The 24,716-nt window shown below is 34.8% G+C and overlaps 1 protein-coding gene across 1 annotated transcript in view; it reads right to left on the bottom strand.

The window, feature by feature from the left end:
* Positions 1-24,716, bottom strand: part of EPHA5 (EPH receptor A5) — a 313,822-nt gene that overhangs the window by 11,055 nt on the left and 278,051 nt on the right. Inside the window, exons 13-16 of the mRNA XM_036854004.1 lie at positions 17,577-17,638; positions 15,540-15,749; positions 12,709-12,858; positions 452-645 (exon numbers count right to left, since the gene is read on the bottom strand). Coding sequence (XP_036709899.1) covers positions 452-645; positions 12,709-12,858; positions 15,540-15,749; positions 17,577-17,638 — 616 coding nt within the window. The remainder of the gene's footprint in view (positions 1-451; positions 646-12,708; positions 12,859-15,539; positions 15,750-17,576; positions 17,639-24,716) is intronic.

Here is a 24,716-nt window from a genome sequence, read left to right as displayed (position 1 = left end):
CAGGTGGTGAAATCTATTCTAAGGAAATCAAAGAGTAATTGTTGTTATATATCTCCTGTTTAAAATTATACCAGTGCTTAATTGGCTTTTCCCCATCATCTTATAATCTTATTTTCCCCCATCCAAACCTATGTGGGGTCCAAAGCACCTGAAAATACAAATATCTGGGGATTTTTTAAAATGCTACCTGAATCTGGCTATAGTTAACATTTATCTGAAACTGGTAGGTTACACTATTAGATTAGGTACAGGTGTTTTAAGTATAATTTAATCATTTATATTTCACTCATTATAAAAGAATAACATTATGCAAAAACCATATTCAAATAAATTAGTGTAATATAGGTTCATAGGCTAGCATGTGTACACAAATAATTTCATTAACTTGATATTTGTGGCATCAATCTGAATTAGCAATATTCAGAAACACCTCTCTGGACTGGCCTTGTACCTGCTCGATGCATTAACCAGCGTCTTCAAGCTACTTGGGTTACGGATCAGCTTGTCCAACATATTGACGATTTCATCAAACTTGGGCCTGCTATTTCGGTCTTTCTGCCAGCAATCCAGCATTAATTGGTAGAGAGCAGCAGGACAGTCCATGGGGCTTGGCAGACGGTAGCCTTCCTCTACAGCTTTAATCACCTGTGTAAAGTGAAAGAGAACCGGTCCCCCAAAGCCACAAATTTAGTACAGAATAGATTGAGAAATTTCCCACTGTTCAGCTTGCATCCTTTCTTACTCTTACTCTTGCAGTAACAAGCATCACTGTCTCTAACATCCTTGATTATTCCATTTGCTGCAAAATACAACAAAGAAAAAATATGCTATCACACAATATAAAAAAAGATAGGTTTTCCTCACATATGATAAAGAAAATAAATGGTAATCATCTCTACCTAAAATCTTGGTGTAGGGTGATTTGTAAAATTAATTGACATAAAAATAAACAGTTTATCTTTTATTTATCCTCACATTCTGGAATCAAAGAGAGATTAACTTTTCTAGTGGCTTCTCTGAAAAGTTAATGTCTTTTTAATGAAAAATTATGTGTAGAACCACATTTTTTAAAGTAATAGAACTGTAATTTTACTTCTAAAGTGACTTTTGGATGGCAAATGATGGATAAGTCAAAGGCTAAATTAGCATAAACGTCTTATGTATCATTTAATAATGTCAAGGTCTGGCTGTCTATTATCATCTACTGATTTCTGTCAGGAATTTGGAATGACTGTTTAATAGTGCAGGCATTACAAACATCATTGATTTTAAATGCAACCACACATATGAGTATCAGTCTAATTGTGAGATTGTTTTATCAAAGACATTCTTAATGTTGCTGCTGCCATCAAAATGTCTAATTCCAGAAGAGTTCTGTCTATGCTACTGAACATAATAATACAACTTTTATTCAATTATTAAAATTTTAATATTTAAATGATACTCCAAACTAATAATAATGAGCATATTTCTCAAAATCCTATTTGAATAATTTCTTAATGATTAAACGTAATTATATTTTTCAACAAGCACTTTAGATTTGATCTGACAAATGGAAAAAATATGATGATTAGAATTGAATTTTTACCAAGATAATTTTGAAAGATTGTAGAGAAACCAGTCTCTCAATGATAAAGGAAATGGCATCTGAACAAAAGTAGTGGCAGATGGAGAGATTTCGGAGACATTTATAACATAAGGGTAGAGGTGAGAGTAGAGAAAGTATTTGAGAGAAAACAAGTCCAAGCCTTTCACACCGGATGGCTGTTGTGATTAATTTTAGGTTAGCACATTTATGGGGGTGGGAAATGCTGACAGGTATAATTTGGGGCTTGTTTATTTGAGGTGAGTAGGGAACCACAGATGGCAATCTGCAGGAATCTGTCTGCAGTACAGGAGATATTTGGGCTGATAATAAATGTGAGGGTCATCAACGCTTGGTCACAGCTTGAAGTAGGGTGTAGTTTATATCTCCCCAGGAAGGGCACAAAATAAAGGTTCCTGAGAAGCACCAATAGTTAAGTTTGGGCAGAGAAATAAAAAGTACTCAAGAACTCGAAAAATAAATGGTCAGATAAATAATTGAATAACTATGAGCAAAATACCTGAGAGTCATCTACCACTTTAGTTAACTCAAAAACAATACAGCTTTATTATTATTATTTAATTTTATTTTTTAAACATCTTTATTGGGGTATAATTGCTTTACAATGGTGTGTTAGTTTCTGCTTTATAACAAAGTGAATCAGCTATACATATACATATGTCTCCATATCTCCTCCCTCTTGTGTCTCTCTCCCACCCTCCCTATCCCACCCCACTAGGTGGTCACAAAGCACTGAGCTGATCTCCCTGTGCTATGCAGCTGCTTCCCACTAGCTCTCTATTTTACATTTGGCAGTGTATATATGTCCATGCCCCTCAAAAGTTAAAAGGCATAGAGGGAACTTTCCTCAACATAATAAAGGCCATATATGACAAACCCACAGCCAACATCATTCTCAATGGTGAAACACTGAACCCATTTCCAGTAAGATCAGGAACAAGACAAGGTTGCCCACTCTCACCACTATTATTCAACATAGTTTTGGAAGTTTTAGCCACAGCAATCAGAGAAGAAAAAGAAATAAATGGAATCTAAATTGGAAAGAAGACATAAAGCTGTCACTATTTGCAGATGACATGATACTATACATAGAGAATCCTAAAGATGCTACCAGAAAACTACTAGAGCTAATCAGTGAATTTGGTAAAGTAGCAGGATACAAAATTAATGCACAGAAATCTCTTGCATTCCTATACACTAATGATGAAAAATCTGAAATTGAAATTAAGAAAACACTCCCATTTACCATTACAACAAAAAGAATAAAATGTCTAGGAATAAACCTACCTAAGGAGACAAAAGACTTGTATGCAGAAAATTATGACACTGGTGAAAGAAATTAAAGATGATACAAATAGATGGAGAGACATGCCATGTTCTTGGATTGGAAGAATCAACATTGTGAAAATGGCTGTACTACCCAAAGCAATCTACAGATTAAATGCAATCCTTATCAAACTACGACTGGCATTTTTCACAGAACTAGAGCAAAAAATTTCACAATTTATATGGAAACACAAAAGACCCCGAATAGCCAAAGCAATCTTGAGAAAGAAAAATGGAGCTGGAGGAATCAGGCTCCCAGACTTCAGACTATACTACAAAGCTACAGTAATCAAGACAGTATGGTACTGGCACACAAACAGAAATATAAATCAATGGAACAGGATAGAAAGCCCAGAGATAAACCCACACACATATGGTCACCTTATCTTTGATAAAGGAGGCAAGAATATACAGTGGAGAAAAGACAGCCTCTTCAATAAGTGGTGCTGGGAAAACTGGACAGCTACATGTAAAAGAGTGAAATGAGAACACTCCCTACACCATACACAAAAATAAACTCAAAATGGATTAAAGACCTAAATGTAAGGTCAGACACTATAGAACTCTTAGACGAAAACATAGGCAGAACACTCTATGACATAAATCACGGCAAGATCCTTTTTGACCCAGCTCCTAGAGAAATGGAAATAAAAATAAAAATAAACAAATGGGACCTAATGAAACTTAAAAGCCTTTGCACAGCAAAGGAAACCATAAACAAGACCAAAAGACAACCCTCAGAATGGGAGAAAATATTTGCAAATGAAGCAACTGACAAAGGATTAATCTCCAAAATTTACAAGCAGCTCATGCAACTCAATATCAAAAAAACAAACAACCCAATCCAAAAATGGGCAGAAAACCTAAATAGACATTTCTCCAAAGAAGATATACAGATTGCCAACAAACACATGAAAGAATGCTCAACATCATTAATCATTAGAGAAATGCACATCAAAACTACAATGAGATATCATCTCACACCGGTCAGAATGGCCATCATCAAAAAATCTACAAATAATACATGCTGGAGAGGGTGTGGAGAAAAGGGAACCCTCTTGCACTGTTGGTGGGAATGTAAATTGATACAGTCACTATGGAGAACAGTATGGAGGTTCCTTAAAAAACTAAAAATAGAACTACCATACGACCCAGCAATCCCACTACTGGGCATATACCCTGAGAAAACCGTAATTCAAAAAGGGTCATGTACCACAATGTTCATTGCAGCTCTATTTACAATAGCCAGGACATGGAAGCAACCTAAGTGTCCATCAACAGATGAGTGGATAAAGAAGATGTGGCACATATATACAGTGGACTATTACTCAGCCATAAAAAGAAACGAAATGGAGTTATTTGTAGTGAGGTGGATGGACCTAGAGTCTGTCATACAGAGTGAAGTAAGTCAGAAAGAGAAAAACAAATACCGCATGCTAACACATATATATGGAATCTAAGAAAAAAAAAAAAAAGGTCATGAAGAACCTAGGGGCAAGACGGGAATAAAGACACAGACCTACTAGAGAATGGACTTGAGAATATCAGGAGGGGGAAGGGTAAGCTGTGACAAAGTGAGAGAGTGGCATGGACATATATACACTAACAAACGTAAAATAGATAGCTAGTGGGAAGCAGCCGCATAGCACAGGGAGATCAGCTCAGTGCTTTGTGGCCACCTAGAGGGGTGGGATAGGGAGGGTGGGAGGGAGGGAGACGCAAGAGGGAAGATATATGGGAACATATGTATATGTATAACTGATTCACTTTGTTATAAAGCAGAAACTAACACACCATTGTAAAGCAATTATACTCCAATAAAGATGTTAAAAAAAGGCAATAACTATGTTATAGCATTTGTAGAAAATATTACAAAAACTATAACACATGGTTAACATATCTAATGTATTAAAATCTCATGCATATTGAGAAATAAAATAATAAAACAGTAAAATAATAAAACAACAAATAAATAAGAAATAGGTACTAATCAAAAATTTACAAAAGAAAAAAAATGCTAAATCGATTTTGAGAAATTATTATCACTAGTGATCAAATAAATGAATAGTAAAAATTAAAAGTATCATTTGCACTCATATATTAATGGAAGTTCATTTATTTATTAATTTGCTTATTATAAGACTTCCCCTTGTGGATAAGGACAGTGGTATTACCTTAATAACATATATGTACCAAAATTAAATGTCTTAGTATATTTTATATCATGAAATATTTAACTATGCAGTGAAAACAGTTATTCTTATTTACTTAAAACATGATATATTTTATAATGTGCTTTTCCCCAAAGCTGATACCAATTATGTCTATTTTTTTTCTTTAGCACTTATTTTAAAAAAATATTGTATTTCCTTCACCGAGCAGCTAGTCTTTTTATTTTATTTTATTTTTTTAGCAGCTAGTCTTATATGTGATTATGAAATGAATGAATTAAACCAATTCCTTAGTTTTAAAGGAATTAGTATGTTATTTGATCTGAGAAATTATTTCCAGAATATATTACTTAACTTTATTTTCAGCTAAATGTTTATATATAAATATAATACTCTGTCTCTAAGTTAACTTAGAACTTGGCCCAGTAATTAGGTCATTGAATTTAATTCTAAATTCATGTTTAGAATTTATATTTAAAATAGATTTAGAGCTATAATTTTAGATTTTATATTTAGACATTTTGAAGTGATTTTTTTTTTCATTTTTACCTATTGTTCCTTTCATAGCTTGGGGGAGAAATGAATGGCATTAGTACTCTGGTGGTTTGTGAAATGCTGAAAATCTGCCAAAGTGCAATTTAGGTTGTTCATTTTACCATACAATTTATAATGTATGGCCAATGAGTCATTATCTCAATTGACTTTGTTATTACGATTACCTTTGTTAATTGAGGTGGTTGAGATGAATGCAAGAAAAGAGAAAAAAAATAAAAATAATAAGACAACCAGAATTTTTACAGACAATCTGGCACCATTTCAGATTTCTATATCTGAAATATTATCATAAGCTATGCATTTTCTTGGCATTGACATGTAAATCAATAGTCTGAACACAATTTAAAGAATGCTGCCTTTCCTTCCAATACATAAAACCCAACACTGAGCACCTAATAAGGCATTCTTCACTGGGTGGTGACTCTGTTGGGCCCTTTCCATCATGCAAGGGTCATGGGTTCATCTTTCAGATACATATACCCATTCTGGTTTGCTTTTACCCACAGAGCCTCAGCTAGCATTATAAGGTTGGAATGCTTGATCCACAAACATGGACTCCCACCGAGCATATACCCTAACTAGAATATCCACCTCATAGTGAAGGATGTGTGAGCTTATCGCATACTTAGTGATGTGTTCCTAAATATTTAACAACTGGCTCTTCTTGCGGGGAAAACAGATTTATAACATTTTCTCACTTATCTGATATAAATACTCGCTCCATGTCAACTGCAAGCTAACAACATAATCTCATTCAGGTAGAAATGTTCTGAAAATTCACCAGCTGATATGTGCTGGTTCCAGCAACCACTGCACATAGTTCATCATCCAGAAGCGACTAGCCTCACAGAATGCTGGAAGGCTTTTTAAAGGCACAGCTGAAGTACCAACATGGAGGCAACACTTTGATAGGAGTAGATGTCATTATTCAGGATGCAATTTATGTATTAAATCAATTAACTCAGAAATTTCTATATTGTGCTTCATTCCCAGTAGCTCTTGCAAGGCGACAAATGGTTATAGCTGTCACCAGGCACTTTGGACTACTTGTGCCCAGGTACAAGCACAAAAAAAGGTGAGTCACCATGATGGCCAAGGTTATTGATACTGAACAGCAGGAGGCATTTGAGCTGTTTTCACACATTTGGGGTGGGGGGAAATTTGTGTGGAATCCAGGTAATACTCTAAGGGGCTCTCTTGTTACTCCTTTATAACAGCTGTGGCCAGAAAATGCCGACCCCCCAAGAGTGAAGGATTGATTTCGTCTACTGGTTAAGCCACGATGATCTGCCAGGTTGTTGGTGATGGGAAGTCAGAATGGATAGTGGAGGAAGGAGAGGCTAAGGACCAGATGAGGTCCTGAGATCAGCTGAAGCTACAGAGGCTGCAGTTCAGTCCATAACCTGCCTCTGCTGAATTTCCCTTCAGAAAGAAAACCCCACAGAACCATGGAACAGATGCTTCCTGAACCTGTGTGGAAAAGTTGTTCTGTGTTGCAAAAGGGGTGGAGCATAGCAACCTCAAGAATCTGTCTCTCATATCTTCACCTGCAGGGATGGAAATTGATCTACAGTCCTTAACCCTAAAACCTCTAAATTCCATCATCACATTTACACCAAGGCCATGCTTTACATAGGTTACTCCCGGTCAGTTACAGAATATGGTAGTGATAAGATAGGCACATTCATATGAGACTCCTATGACAGGCAATGCTGGCTTGAGGACTCCTTGGCGGCCTTGGCAACCTCTCTTAGAAATGCACTTCAGCCTCAGATGCTTGCCTCCAATCATCTTTCCTTCGATCTCTACTCTACCTGGGGTCAGATTTGTATCAGAGTCTGACATCTCTCCCAGCTTCCTCTCATCCCTTCATGTTTGTCCTCACAAGCAATTCTCTTTAATAATACTAATGTGTATGTAACTTCCTCATGGCATAGGCTTCTTGGAGGATCTAGACTAGCCAAGGCTCATTGGTATCATAGGTACTAAGATGCAAATTGTATGTATATTATCTACATTCACTTTTAACACATATTTGCAAAATAGAAATCATTATACACATTTTACAGGTGAAACACATGACATTCCAGAAGGTTAACTACTGCCCACGTTCACATAAGTAACAAGTGGCAGTGGAAAGATTCACATTTAAGTCTCTCTGGCATGCAGATATGTGGTCTTTCTATCCTGGTGCTGAGTCACACTATTGAAATGAGAAATAATTACCTCCCAAGAAAATAATTTGGGACAGGGATGGATATTACCTCACGGAATCAGATTTCTTGCACCATAAGAAAAAAATTAATACCCAGAATTAAAATGAGCTATTTTGGAAGATAATGCATTCTTTATCACAGGAGGTGTGAAAGTGTAGGCTGGATAAGTGAGTGGCAGGAAATTTGTAGGGAAACTTTGAGCATCAGCTGTGTGTTTTGATGAATTAGGTTCTATATAGAGTGTGAGTGCCTGTGTTGCTTGGTGTTTACTCAAAATTTCACAGATGAGTTCTTTAGTTACTATGAGATATGAAGCTTCCCCCAAAGTGACTAGAGTTTAATAATATAGTCCTGGAAATTATCTCAAATGCCATAGAAATAGTTCCAGATAGACCAATTTTCTTCCTCGGATTTTTTTTCTGTCTCCAATAGCTATCAAAAATGTACTGAGTATGTCTTTTTTCTTTGTATATCAATCTTAGATCAATAGAATTCCAGAGATTAAAGAGATCTTGGAAATCTGTTCAAGTCCATTCCCTTTATAATCATTGAAACTGACCGAGAGTTATAGAATCAAAGATGATTCTATTCTTTCAATTTCAGATTTGTGTTTTAGTTGTTTTTAAACAACAAGGTATGGCAATTTTAGACTGCAGTATTGATACTTCTTTATGTCTCATTTTTTCCAAAGGGGTAAGAGTTTCCATGAGGTTACCTACCAGTCCCTAAACTAATTACTTGCATCCAAGGGCAGCATTATCCTTAGAAGACCAATACTATCTTAGAAGACCAATAATCATTTGTCCAATAGGCTCATTTTAGACATTACTGCACTGAGACTAGGAATAATTTGCTCACTGTCAAATCTTGGTAATTTGCAGTGCTTGGATGAGAACTAAATTTCTCATACTTTAGTTAATTACAACATGCTGTGTGTTACCATAAAATATTCTTTTTTGTTTTACCATTAAAAATTCCAGCAATATTATATACATATACACATATACACATCATTCTATTCCATCAGAAACTGAAACAAAAAATTGTTAGAGGAAGAGAGGCAAACCCAGCACAAAGTGAGTTTGCATCCTTCTGGAGTCAAAGTTTTTGCTGCCTTAAAGGTAAGATTTAGGCTGACAGAAATGGTACTAGAAACCTGAATGCCTAAAAAAAATTTTTTTAAACAGATTACGTAAAACATTTTGAGTTTTTAAAACATTTTGTAATTTATGTGCTTAGTATACACTATGTATTCATACATTTCTGAATAAATACAAGAGAAAGACATTGTCACTAAATATAAAAATGCAATACAATGACATCTCTTCTTATTTTGTTTTTTATTTTAAGTTCTGAAAAATGTTGAGATTTAAAATGTTTGCTATAAATAAAGAAGCTTCTACTGACTACAGGATGTTATCTTAGCTTCCCAAGCTTGAATCAGAGTTCATGGTCTGATATGTACCTAAAATCATCTTAGTCATTTTAGTTTATTTTTATTATGTGTGGTTATGGCTTTTCTCTGTGATAACAGAGGCAATCCTAAGTCAGAAAAAACCTACTGCAGCATTCTATCCCTCTGACACAGTGGAAGGTCTCCTCTGAGAGATTTAGATTATCCTGCATGTCTTGGTAATGTAACATTCTCATGGTGGCAAAGCCTTTTTAGAATCAGTATCTGGAATGTAGAGATGATGGGATACATCATTCAAAACTGCCAAATCAGTACTTCTATTTTGCTTTCTGAGAATCTTTTTTCAAAAGAAATATTCAATGATCATGATTTTCAAATACAGTAGATCTGTCATGTTTCTTAGATACAAATTTTGATGGAAATTGAGGCATACCAAACTTAATGCCATATCTAGAAACTAGATGCCACTAATGCTAGTAAACTTGCTGAGAAAATGCAAAGCATGTATTGGACCTTCTATTAAAGGCAGACATTTTAGAAAGATCTTTAACTGTATAACATTTTTCTGTAAACCTCATTTAGATTCTTGGAAAACCCAGCCAATGCCAAAATATGAGTTTTTATTTTTATTATGCCCTAAAAATATTAGCACTTCCTTGTATTTTTCTAAATAGTTTGAAATAAAGTTATCTGCAAAAGTATCAAGGCTCTCAAATGGCTGAAATCAGGAAAAATATCTGTTGCCAATCCTTCACACCTCTTTGTTTCTATGTCCTTTTCCATATAACTTTATATTGTCCATTCAAAATGAGCAGTGTGAGTGGACTAATCCTCTGATTATGGGATTGGACGATGGAATGTTGCAGGCTGGGTTTATTCTCACCCTTCAGCCATGGGGAAAATGAGCTCATATCTAGGCTAGCCTGCTGGTCTCTGAAAGAAGATGAGGGCCGTGTGGAGCAGAGCCAAGGCTTACCAGTATCGATCAGCCAATCCGCAGAAGCATGACCAAGCACAGTCCAGATCAGTAGAAACACTTATGAGCATTCACCTAGCATTATGTTCTACTTTGATCTATCATTTTATTTGTGACAGATAACAGCTATATCAGGCACAATTTCCAATAATGTGAATAATAATGCTACACATATTATACACATAGTTGGGAAAGACTAATAATTCCTAGTGATGGAGTCAGAATTCAAAATATCTCAAGTGAGAAGGAGTTATAACACTAGGCAACAAAGGGGTAAATGTTTTCCTTGAGTGAAGGGAGCAGGCTTGCTGGCATTACAGAATAAAATACTTTCACAAAAACTAAAGGAAAAAATGGCATTGAAATGAGCCTTGAGAGAAGTCAGAAGCCAAACCATACATCTCAAGTTAGCATTCGGCATTTATCTGGAGAGTAGCAGGTAGCAAATAGGTCTGGTCTTTGTCTAGGCTAGATTAATGCATAGTAATCATTATATATTGAATTGAATATTGTATATTCAATTAGAAGGTTGAGCTAGGCTCACTGGTTGGAAATGAAAGGGAGGATGTAAACATTGATTCAATTGGAAACAGTATAGTGGTTAGATATTAAAATTTTGGAGAACCAGGTTGAAATTTCTGGTATAACTTTTATTATTTTTGTGGCACTAAGAAAATCATTTAATCTCTTAAGTTTCAGTTTATTAACAGCCAGACAGAAATAATATCTCTCTGATGGGTTGTTAAATGTGTGACAAGAGTTCAATACTTTGGCCATAGTCCTGCCCCTAAAATCATAAAGTTGAAGACAATAGATACTACGTTCTCTAAATTTAGAGAAACATAGGTCAGCATCCCTTCACTAGGTCAAGCGAACAGGGCAAAAGAAAACTAGTTGTAGCAATTTTAGATGACTAAAAGAAAGGGAGACTCGCTGCCTTGCAGTATGCTTGTTGAGAGGAGAGAATCCATCAGCCTAATTTATTATTGCTATCCGAGAAGAATGCTGTGAAATATTTCTTGGGAAAGCCGCAGGGTGACCCTGCCTTCTCATCTGGGGAAATCTGAAGAAGGCAGGATGGCTGGGGCAGCCTGCAATAGTATCTAAAAGAGGGAAGACTGGTAGAATATCAAACAAGGATGTGCTTTCCTCAGGCGAAGCAGACATGTGTAAGGTACCATAAGAGGCTGTGAAGTGGGGAGCAGGCGGCAAGCGCGAGGAACTCTGGGACATCTCAGTTGGAGCACATCCTCCTCTTAAGGACCTTGCAGAGAGGAAGGCAAGAATCTGACAATTCTTCCTTCCCAATCTTGCTACTTAGGGTCAGGTTGGCCCTGCAGTTGTGGAAAACACTTTGAAATGGATATAGGATTGACTCTGATTTAGATTGGACTTGGATTTTTATATCTGAAAGTGAGTCAATTACTGGCATGGTACTGTTGATTCACCAAAATGCAGCTGGAGAGCTAAAGCACCTGTCTAATAATCCCTGAAGGCATAGGAGCAGGAGATTTTACAGAGCATGGATGAAAGAAATAATTGGAGAAAAAAAGAAATGTTTTAAATCAGCATGGTATTTAGTTAAGACTGTTCATTATACTGGTTTTTATATAAAGAAGTAATGAGCTGTTAGTTGGTAAATCATTTAAAATAGAGTATGGCATATAGTAAGGGCTCAATAAAAGATAGCTTTTATAATTATTTGAAGAAAAAATATCAAATTTCAATGCAGTCCAAAATAGAAAGGGCTATATTGAATAGTAACGATGGAAAATTACAAAGGCAAAAACCAAAGAGCCATGTAGTCAGGCAGCATTCTGAACTTGAATAGAAGATTCTTTCATGGTTTCTTTAATTCCAGGGTTCTATTATTCTAAGCCTGAATTATTTCTCCGTGTGGGAAAAAAATCTGTTTTTTTTCCCCAAATTAAATAGACAATATTACTCTTCCTACATTTTTTTAATGTAAAGAAACAGATTATTTCTTTTTATCCTCTAAGAGCATCCACTATTAAATCAATATCATTCACCCTTTTGGTTTGGAGTTTTAGCTCCCTTTATCAAGTGCATGTCATAAAAACTTGTCTGTCAGCATTCATTCTTTGATGGCTCTTTCTTCATTTTTGAAAATGATACTCACATAAAACGAGTGACACAGCACTACAGTGCTGCTAGAACTGTCTGGCAAGCTTTTATATAACAGTAACTTGCTTTCCTTTGTACTAACTTATTTTGAGCTTCTGCATAAAGGATTTTAATAACAACAAAACAGATCAGAGGTTAAGCAAAGAGTATTTCATTTTTTTAAGCAACTGTCATTTTCAGAAATATACACACACACACACACACACACACACACACACACACACACATATATATAGTCTCCCGACTCAGAGAACTAACTGTTTCAATTCAAACTTTAGGGGGAGTAGTTCCATACTTACATCTTGGTTGGTCATCTCCCAGTAGGGTCTCTCTCCATAAGACACAACCTCCCACATCACGATCCCATAGCTCCAGACATCACTGGCAGAGGTAAACTTTCGGAAAGCTATAGCTTCTGGGGCAGTCCATCTGATTGGAATTTTGCCTCCCTACAATTGAAAAAGAAGAAAAAAATTCCCACATACTTCAAATGTATCTAGGGATACTGCTTCCTCACTGAAAAGATCTAGAAAGAGATGTAGCATTTTTAAGTGAATCTGTTTGACAGCATACAGTCTCTTTTCACATATCTCAGCCCATAAGCACTTGTAGGCTGACTACTAATTGGCTGTCTGGACTCTTTCTAGTTTAAATTCTGTTTGACTACTGGAACACATACAGGACCCACATCTCAATTACAGTATCAGGATGGCAGCTCTAAGTGGGGAAAGCAGGCAGTCAGGCAAATCAATAAGGTATACTTTCATGACTTTCTAACAGAAAGTAAAGGACTCAAATTCCCAGGGTTCTTTTTTCCTTTAATATAGGGACTGTAAATAGAAAGTCTTGATTGCTGAATGTAGCCATGAGAAGTTTAAAAGTTAATAAGACAAGCATGAAAATCAGATATATTAAAAACTTAGTTATACTTTCTCCTGACACCGTGCAATTTCTTTTAGACTTGATTTCTCTTATTTCCCATTGTCATATTTTTGTGTGTGTTTGGTCAAACTGTTTTGTTTTGTTTTGTTTTTAACCTAAAAGGTAAGTATCTAAATGAGATTCAACCAAATTAAAAATTATTAAAATTAGATTACGGGGGAAAACTTACAACATTATCAAGTTTGGGGTTTTTACATGATAAAAACAATGATTTGGTAAGTTTTCTCCTAGTTTACATGATAACACTTTTATATCCCACCCCTTTCAGGGTAAACTTTTTTCTCCTCATTTTTAAAAGAAGAAAAATCAATGCAACCAAACATTTCATCCATAAGCAAATATATTTTAAAAGAGAGAAAGAGAGAAGTGTGTGTTTTTAATATTTTCCTGTAAAAAGACTAATATATGCCTTCCTGTTTTGCAGGAAGAAAAAAACATTAATTCACAAACTAGAAAAAATGAGACTTAAACTGTCTTTATGAACCAAAGTTTCAGGATATATGAAGAAATAACAATTTCATGTACTGCTTAAAATTGCTCTGAGTTGATGTTAGTTTGAATTATTGAAACTAAGTTTGAATTATTTGCTCCTTATGGTAGCACCACATTGAGAAGACTTTCCTGAAACATAGCTTTTGTTAATTAATTATTCATAGGCAAGATCACATCATTAGGCCTGGCTATGTGGCACTGGGATCATCTATAATTACTACAATTCTTCTTGAAATTGTAATTTGTCGATTACTTTAAACTTCAGCCTAGAAATTTTCTCCTGGTCCTCTGACCATCATATTGGACATCAATATTATCTGAAGTTCCCTTATTGGCTCATGTCTCAGTATATGGATTTTCCACGAAGTGCTGCCAAACCCCATTTCTCAGGAGTAAGTCTTGAGGGTCTCAGGATCTCTGGCTCCTCTCCCCCTCCCGCTCCACCAGCGCGACACATTCACACAGACCTTGACAAATTTATTTTATGCATTTAACTGAGACACCAACCAATCATGCTGGGAATGGATTTTTCTATAACCCCAATCTTGCTTAGGCCAAGTTTATTAAGTGTAACTCTAATCCCAGGAGAATTCCTAATTGAGGTTTCATTTAACTCAAATAATGACAATAATAATTAGGTCTAGAAGGAAAGGGATATTCCACCAATTAATTTATTGATTTATTAAGCTGACAATTTGAAGGCTTTGTTTGCTTACATAAGTTACTCATGATCTTCAGCATAGTATAATCCTTAACTATCCATAAATCACAATGCAACAATGAAAAAAAAACAGCCTTATAATCCATAAATAGTTTATTGTTAGACTATGAGTAGAAGTAATTTTAAAACGTTGAATTAAATAAGAAAATGTGTAACATCTATCATAAGAATAAGAGATGACAAAAGTATTCTGCATTGAAACAAAAGTTAGCCACATTGTATAGATATAAAAAGATATAATGATAAATTCCTGTCTTCATAAGAAGTTTAAACATTGAGGATATCTTGATGCCCTTCAGAAGATTTAGAATTAAACAAATGTAGTTTGTTAAAAGGGATTAAAACTCCAGAAGTGCAATACATAGACTGTCCAGAAAATTCTGTTGCATCAATTCCCACAGTTTTCCACAGTTCCACAATTATACAACAGCAATTCAGGAAGCAATTACTTTGCTGGAAAAGGGTGTTGATTTATGCTAATTATGACAATGTGAATTAGTGACCAATTTTCCATAGATGTGGGCTTAACAGTTTACATAGTATAAAAGAAATTAGGCATTAAAATACCACCAGTAATGTTAATATATGTATATATAATATATTTATTGCTTTTAATGCAGGAGATTCTCTCTTTAACTTTTTCTTTAATGTTTAATACTCTATATGATTTTTATGAGTTGTATCCACTCTGAACTCAAACTTTTTATTTTCAGTATCTGCAAGGAAAAAATGAACTACTAAGACTCATAAAGTGAATACTTGGCTTATCTGAATTTAATATTTGAATTTTCTGATACCTAACAAGGAGAGTTATCTGGATTTTTTTAATCCACCTTCCCCTTTTTCTCTCTCTTTCTTCCTATATTGGAGGAATTTCTTTCTTTTTTCTTTTTCTTTTTTCTATTTCCTTTAAAATCTTTAAATATTAAATGTCTCTAGTCTAGTATTTCAGAAATTCATTCTGTTAGCTCTTACCCTAGTGGTGTAGGCTGCCTCAGGATCATCTTCCAGTATCCTGGAAAGCCCAAAGTCAGACACTTTGCACACAAGGTTACTATTGATTAAGATGTTTCTGGCAGCAAGGTCTCTATGCACATAGCCCATGTCAGAAAGGTACTTCATTCCTGCAGCAATGCCTCTCAGCATACCAACCAGCTGGATCACAGTGAACTGCCCGTCATTTTTCTGTAAAGATTATACAGAAATATTAGTCCTACAACCCCAATCACCAAGGGAAAATATGAAAGGATCTCCCTTCAATCCCCAAATTAATATATACTACTACCAAATTCGTATGCAATTTCTATCTGAAGGAGAATGGAAAAAGTTAAGCAATAGATAGTTAACTTGATAATGCGTAACAGTCCTCTGCTTGGTCAAAGCAGATAAAGGCTTTGAGAGCCCTTGATAAAATCTCACTTATAGTTGCTCTTTTCTACATTGTAATCCTTTATTCTCAGTCATCAGAGGAGTGTTTTCATCACTTCAACCTAGTGCCTGCCTTGGGTTAACACTGCACATTTTTGAAATGACTTAAAAGAAGCTGGCTGGATAGGCGTATTGGGGTAAGGAAGAAGTGGCCAGAGGAAGTAAGGGAGAATCTGCAGTAGCAGATGGGGGAGGGAGGGACTGAACAATGACCAGGAGAATGTTAGCATTTCTTGCAAGCTTGCTGTCTTTGTCAAGGGCACTGGACTTGGTGCAGACACACAGAACAAGGCTCAACTGAAGCTTATTTTGAAATAAAGGAATGATGTGACCTTAAGAGACTGAAGAACTTAAATATATGTATAAGAAATTTGGCAGCAGAGTCTGGTAGAGGCTGGAGATTGAAAGGGAAGTTTGCCTTGTCAGTGGACCCCTGTCATATTCAATGCACAGGCCCTTCTTATAATTGTCATTAATGCCACTGTCCCATTACTTTTAATCAATAGCAATAGTTGCTACATTGAAAGTGAAAAGCTGCCAGACTACAGGTTTAATCAGGCCTGCAAACATGTTACATTGTCTAGCACATGCTATTTATTAATAAAATGAATTGCCAACGTTTAAAATTTGAAGACTTGCGTATTTAAAAATACAATCTTTTCCTAAAATCCAGAAGATCTGACAACATTGGCTACTGTCTGTTATCACATAATGACTCTGCTGGTACAAGTAGTGACTGGCCCTCAGATGAGTTATGAGTCTATTTGACTCTTTCATTAATATAGATGATTTTCATGGACTTTTTAGACATTTTCCTTATTCTGCCTGATATTATATACTTTGAGAGAGTTAAGTACTTTTTTTTTTTAATTTTTATTGAAGTATAGTTGATTTACAATGTTGTGTTAGTTTCTGCTGTACAGAAAAGTGAATCAGTTACACATATACATATGTTGACTTTTTTTTAGATTCTTTTCCCATATAGGCCATCACAGAGTATTGAGTAGAGTTCCCTGTGCTATACAGTAGGTCCTTATTAGTTATCTATTTTATACATAGTAGTGTAGTGTGTATATGTCAATCACAATCTCCCAATTTATCCCCCCTCCCCCCATTTCCTCCCCTGGTAACCATAAGTTTGTTTTCTACATCTGTGACTCTATTTCTGTTTTGTGAATAAGTTCAATTGTACCATTTTTTTAGATTCCACATATAAGCGATATCATATGATATTTGTCTTTCTCTGTCTGACTTACTTCAGAGAGAGTTAAGTACCTATAAAAGCTTCTCTTTTTCTCCTTTCCTTCCTTCCTTTCCTCCTTCCTTCCTTCTCTCTTTTATTTTCTTTTTGGGGGGGCACATTAACATACACTTAAATAAAACTGTAGAGACACATAATTTGGATTTGTATACATTTTCTGAAGTGGATAATTTTCAAACCAAAGTTAATTTTTGTAGTATAATTATCCTGACTCCAGATATTTCTATTTAAAATTTAGCTTTAAAGTGGCTGGATTTCAACTTCAACATCATGGTCAATACATGAATAACACTTTGAATAGTTACATTTGTCTCATATCTTACCTTTAAAAATGTATCTAAAGAGCCATTTTCCATATACTCTGTCACTATCATCACTGGTTTACCTGAAAAGAACACAGTGGTATAAACTGTTGCTTTTAGATTTTGTACTCTTATCTAGGAAAAGTTTACCTGAAAGTTTTTTATTGTTGTCCAAATTATATACATCCGTTAAAAAAAATAGTCCTCTTTGAGTAGCAAGTAAATTCATGACATGATATCTTAGTATATACTAAATTGGGTCAGTGAGAAGAAAGTATCACAAGAATGATAAAGATTCAAAAACCCATAATTTTCAATACCAAAATCAATTTATGTAGAAAATGAGTTTAAGGATGAATTTTATTTTAATAGAGGTAATGACATAAAGTGCCAAATAATAATATCCAGCAAAGCACTGCAAACATATTCATCTTCCTCACAGTTCTAAATAAAAACTCCTGTCTAGTCTAACTACCCTGTTTATGATCCCTGGAATATATGTCTTATTTTCCAAACTTAATTTCTTTGTTCTTGTAATTCCTTTATTTATGGCTACCTCCCTTTTCCTTCTCTGCCACATACTTACGATCTTCATCAACCCAAATTTTCTCATTCTTCAAAACCCTGTTCTGATTCCTCTTGCTGTCTGGAAACTTCTCTTGCAATCATCATTCTGATGGATGAGGTCCTCCTCTTTTCATGTCTGATATAAAACTGTAGCTAGACAGACTCTGGAGCTACACTGCTTGGCTTTGTATCCCAGATCAATCACTTACTATCAAGTGATCTTGGGCAAATCAACTCTTATCTCTGTATCTCATTTTTCTCATCTGTAAAACGGAGATATGAATAGCACCTGCCTCATAGAGTTACTGTGAGTATCCACCAAGTCCTATTGTTACCCAGGTCACTTAAAATAGTGCCTGTCACTTAGAATTTGCTATGTATTATTATTTTATAAACTTTATCAACTTTGTATCTGTGGGGTTTCATTGCTAGATGTAAGTCGACTAAGAGAATAGATCATATTTTATCCCTCACAAAATTATAGCATTTAGTGTGTAATATGTCTGTGATACAAGATGAAAAATATAAGATCAAAAATCTTTGCTATATGAAAAAATATCTAAAACATGGTTGTTAGTTTTATCACTCCACACTAACCTCACTATATTTTAAAACATGCCCCTTTACTCTTTGATAAAAGTATACTACATACAATTTTAGTGTTAATTTAAACTATTTTTAGGTAAGTAAAAAAAGACCTTATGATAGTAAAATTCTATCTTGTATATCTATTAATTAACTTTTTATATTATAAAGGGAAACAGGGTCTATTCAATTATGAAATGCACTGTCATTAACTTAATGGCATTCTCCAGAAGGGTGTCTGTATTTTACTTGAGAAGTGATTCATTCAGGTCATAGAGTTAGAACTTTTATATTTATTCATACAACATTAGTCTGAAATGTAAACAGAGATATAGAAAGTTGACAATTGCATGAAAAAGAAATAACTAGAAAGAAAAAGGAGTTTTCATTCCAAAATCACTTAAAACTCACTATTTAGTATAATAAGGTAGGTCAGTCTAATTTCTCACTCAGACAATTATCTTCTTTTAAAATACTTTAGAAGCATTATTCTTTGAATGAAATGTGACAAGTAATGCTAAAAAGGCGGATGCATTTCTCCTCCTCTTTAAAGTTTGTAAAAGTTATTTAAAAAGTTTGTCTGAAAAAATTCATTTGTCACATATTTGTACTATACCTACGTTAGGTAAAACATCCCATGTGTAGAGAATACACATTGGAGATGTCATTTGATTTGACTTTGGAAGATTGAAAGTCTTCCAATGTGTATTTGGAATACACATTGGAGATGTCATTTGATTTGACTTTGGTGTAATAAAAGGTGACAGATATTCCAGGAAGAAGAGGCAGCATGGGCCAAGGTATCTTGTCATGAAAGAGTTCATCAAGTTCAAACATGGCTAGAGGGCTGAATTTTGCTTTGTAATTCAGGAAGTGACAGGAGATGAGTTGGGGAATGTTGATTTTTAAAACTGACTGGAAATACAATACCTTAGTTAGAAAAAAGAGAATGACTCGTTGTATTTGTAAATGGCCAAGACAACATAACAGAAAAAAAGATTATAACTGCTTTTTCTCCTTAGTATGGCTGTAACCTAAGTTCATGAATTGAGATATGCTTCCAATTTAACTTCATTTTAATGATGCCACACCCATTTTAATGGTCCTCAGACAAACTCTAAATAGACAAAATTCTGCTTTGGGCCCTTTTGGCCCCATTCTTACATCCTAGAGCCTATTTCTGGCTTTTATTAACGTTGAAACCCCTTTTCCTTCAAAAGTCCAGAATTAATATGCTTCCCCAAGGGCGACAGCCAAAATATTTGATAACTGCTTTGGCACAGGGACCTACATGTCTGAAGTTCAACCAGCCATAATGCTGGAATATCAGAACGTCCTGGTGTACCAGACATCACCTCTTCATCTGCCTGATTTCAGGAATTCAGAAGTACCCAGAGATGAAGCTGAGTAGGCATATAAAAGGGACATGTGGGTAACCCTGGCTTCAGCTTTTTATCAAACAGCATGGGAGTATTTCAATAAATTTATAGCTAATAGAGCCAAAAAAGTATGTATTTGCTGAACACCAGCCCTGATCAAATTAGGAAAAGGGCTACATTTTCTAGAATCAGCCTGTGTTTCTAGGAATATGTCCTGTGTAGATCTGACTCTCACTTACAGAAATCTGTTGAGGGAGCTGTCATAGTTTAATTGGAATTGGAAGAACTGAATTCCAGCAGATATCCAGAGAATATAGTCTTAGCTTTCCCTCATTGGTACCTCTCAGCTCCTACCACATGAGCAGATGCCTTGTCCATCAAAGTGAAGGCCTAATCAATGTCTACAATTATCTACTCTACCCCAAGCCTTTCATGATTACAGCACTTCTCCTATATTACTACTTCAAAACCTTCAGTTTCCTTCTATGCTCTTTTTCTAGAGAATAGAAAACTTTTTCTCAGTTTCTTTCTCTTCTCTCTGTCTATCCTCTAATTTTTTAGATCCTCTTCTTACAGCTATGGGTTAGTGGTAAATATTTACTACTGCTCACCCAAGGCCTTCTGAGCAGGAGTTGGATAAAATCCCTATGTAAAAATACCTCTTTCTTGGGTAAATTTGTTCCTTAAATTCAACCCAGATTCACTGAGCTTAGATGAAAGAATTCATACTCTAAAGAGAATGACTGATCAGAAACCTTACTGATATTGAATAATAATAACCTTACTGATATTGAATATATATAATAATATATATTTGGAAAGAAAAAGTAATTGCTTTTTAGGGAGATGGGCACCTGGTATTCCTCCTATAAGATTTTTTTTTTTAGCATTCATCACTTAGTTTTAAAAGTCAGATTCATTATTTATGACAGTGTAGGTTTTGAAAAATATGATAGGGACCTAAAACACCTCTTGTATTTCAGAAAATGGGGGAAAAGCAATTAAAATGCATGTTTGCAAACAAGCATGATCTTCTTTTGTTGACAAGAATAAGACAATTCAGGACTCATTTGATTATTTCTCATGCTTGAGCCATTTTAATGATAATTATATTTAGTTTGGCATATGTTTTGTCTCAGTTCCTGCTAGCCTGCAAAAATGACATAGCATTAATTAATGTGGCTTTACTCTAACCGTTGTAAATTCAATAAAGTGGTATAAAACATTTTCCATTATCCAGCTTGAAGTACAGACAAAGAGTAAATCTGCCAATAATTTTGAAAGCATATTATCAAAAATCAATATAAAAAGAGCTCATAAAGCATGTCAAAACATGATTTTAATCACAGAGTAGAGTTTTTACATTACTTCATAATATTTACTGAGGACCCAGTTCAGGCAGAGTCTAAGTAGTAATATAAACACATTATTTGTGGAATTCACCAACCTCATATTTCATCATTTGGTATTGATAATCATAAAAGAACTACAGTTTATTGATATACTGAGTGCCCACCTACAAGGCATGATGTTATTTTTAATTGTCATCAAAATTCTATAACAGTGATATTACAAAAGACTCTTTTCAGAGAAAGAAAAGTGAGGCTTAAAAAGATTCAATATATTACCTGAGTTGATTAGTGCAAGTCGTATAAGAGACAAAGTTGGGAATCAAATTCATGTCCACCTGACTATAAAAGTTGTTTTCCTTCCCTCCATACTATGATGCCTATAATTTCCAAATATTTATTTTAGATTTTAAATTCAACTTTAAAATTTCACAAATATTTAGTCTTTTGTGATAATATAAGTTTGATAATCATGACTATGCCATACCAAACTGTTCATGCATTAATGGCAGGTCTGGTAGGAATTCAGTTGCTTTCAATAAATAATATATTCTTACGTATGAGCATTACTTATATATGCTCCAAGCGTTCTGAAGTGTTCGATAGTGAAGTGAATAGGTCTTGGACTCCAATTATATGAAGTATCTAAAGTAGTCAAACCCATAGAAACAGAAAGTAGAATGGTGGCTGCCAGTGGCTGGGGGAGGGGGAAAGAAGGAATTACTGTTCAATAGGTATAAAGTTTTAGTTATGCAAGACAAAAAGTTTCTAGAGATCAGCCGTACAACATTGTGCTTACAATTAAAAAAACTGTACTGTGTAATCTACACCTAAAAATTTAATAGGGTAGATATCATGATATGTGGGTTTTTCTTACCACAGTAAAACAAAATTGCATTTGCTTCCTTAGTAAGTGATTTTTTTGGTGCTAATGTTCAACAAAATCCAAGAGAGAAGAGAACACGCCACTTCTGGTAAAGCAGTCTTTTTTCACAAGCTATCTCAAAGTTAGGTGAGACAAACTTTGGGGAGTGTTGATTTAGTCCTTACTTTTCAGAGCATGGCCCTTGACAAGTGGCATAGCTATCACCTGAGAGCTTGTTAGAAATGCAAAATCTCAGTGCCCAATCCAATCTATTAAAACAGATTCTGCATTTTAGTAATATCCTCAGAGGCACGTTGTATTTTGAGAAACACTGAACTAGGCCACATCACAAGAGTTGCAACTAAATCTGGGCTTATTATTTCATTTGCATTGGTACTACCTGCTTTACTGAAACCACGAGGGCATCAAAAAACATGTGGTACCACTTAAGGGTATAAGGGAGCATTTGATTTAGAAACATCATAATTCACTGGAAAACAACAGTCACTTGTTTCTCTTACAAACATTTTACAAGATTTGTAAATAATTAAAAGTAAGCCTGTGCTTATACTTATATCTATAGTTTTATTTCACTATGCCATTCTATTTGGGTTGTATTCCATTTAGTACATTAACACTTGTAGGTGTTTGAAATTACTTTTATTTTCACTCCAAGGGAAGTTTGGAATAAGAAATATCATGATTCAATTATTAATGGTTAATGGTCACCCAGAAAATGGGACCTTGTGCTTGTAGTAGGAATAGATAGTGCTTATCAAGCGGGGGAGTGTGAAGGGAGGACGAAGTATGGGGCAGTCAGAACTTAGAAAGGTACTCAGATATTTTAATTCCATTATGACCCTTATTTATTGGTTAACACTTTAGGGAAAACCACTTTTAAAATTATGTAATTTTAATTTTAGGAAAGACTATAAAATCAAAAGCCTCTATACCTTACCTGAGATGGAAACACCAAATGTTTCTATTAAATAGAAATTCCAAATTTTCCATAATATCCTCTTTTATTTCAGATTGTTTATATTGATATAAACTTTCTCATTAGCTGCTCATTTCTCAAATTAAAAATAAATTAGAATTGCTCTGACATTAGCAAAGGTGAATAATTACTTGTGGAGTCAGAAATGATCGACTTTGCAGAGGAGCTAAGGAATCTAAGAATTAACAATGTGACAGCTTTGTTTAATTAGTAATGAAAATGACTTTAAAAACACAAGGTTTAATTTACTGATAATCAATCTTCGAGCCAGTAAATCTCTGTTTCTATAGATATATATTTTTCAGGTGAGTAGAATTTAGATTTTACCAGAAAAAGCCCTTGTAAATATCTAATAAATATCTTATGTTTATTTATTATACCTCTCTCTATGCCTTAATAATGAAAAACAAGTATCAAATTAATGAGTTGGCTTCCATTTCTACTGCAGTGTTAAATTTGTTTATTTCCATCATGGTTTATCACTGATAATGGCTCATAGAATTGTTTCCTTTTGTGAAAGGGAAGTTATAAAATTCAAGCATATTCATACTGCAAACATTTTCATTTATACTTCTCAGAATCCAATCTTATACACAACATCTGCAATTGGGTGCTTATAAGCCTCTCAAAAGTAACGTGTCCAAAACGGAGCTACTGATTACCAACCACAGTCCTGCTCCTCCTGGAATTTTCCCCATAACTGACAATTCCTTTCTTCAAGGTACTCAGGACCAATAATTTATAATTATCATTGACTCTTCTCTTTTTCTCACATTCCACATCTAATCCACAAGAAGACTTACTGTGATTGCCTTCAAAATATCTATAGAATTCAACTACAACTCGCCACCTTGTTAGATTACTACCCTGACGTAACCCATAATGAGGTGTGAATAATGACAGTAGTCTCCTCACTGTCTCCCCATTTCAACACTGGCTTCTACCGTCTTTATTCAACACAGCATCCTGACTGATCCTGTTAATGTAGAAATAAGATTCTATCACATCTTGGCTCCAAGGCTCAGATTAAGAGGCAGTCTTTGCAGGGACCAAAGTGTTCACATACTGTCTACTCTCCTATGAAGTCTTCAAGTTAAGCTCTTACCAGACTCCTCTCATTCATTCCATTGAAGCGACACTGGCCTTGTTTTTTCTTGAACATTCTATGCAAGTTCCATTCGAGTCTTGCGGGTTCTTTCTACAACACACTGCCTGCCCCCAGATATCTGTAAGGCTGACACCTTCACTTATTCAAGCTTTATCAGAGAGGCCTTTCTCTAAATAAAATAGAAACCACCAACCCTCAATAGAAACAATCCATAATCTCCTAACTTAGCTTTACTTTTTTCATTTAATATATTATAAATGTATTTGTTCAATTAGTTTGTCTCCCCTACCCAAAGGTAAGCTCCATAAAGG

Source organism: Balaenoptera musculus, chromosome 5 (genome assembly GCF_009873245.2).
Source record: "Balaenoptera musculus isolate JJ_BM4_2016_0621 chromosome 5, mBalMus1.pri.v3, whole genome shotgun sequence".
NCBI classification, from domain to species: domain Eukaryota; kingdom Metazoa; phylum Chordata; class Mammalia; order Artiodactyla; family Balaenopteridae; genus Balaenoptera; species Balaenoptera musculus.
The sequence above is the reverse complement of the archived record's forward strand: the minus strand, read 5'-3'. Positions and strand labels throughout refer to the sequence as shown.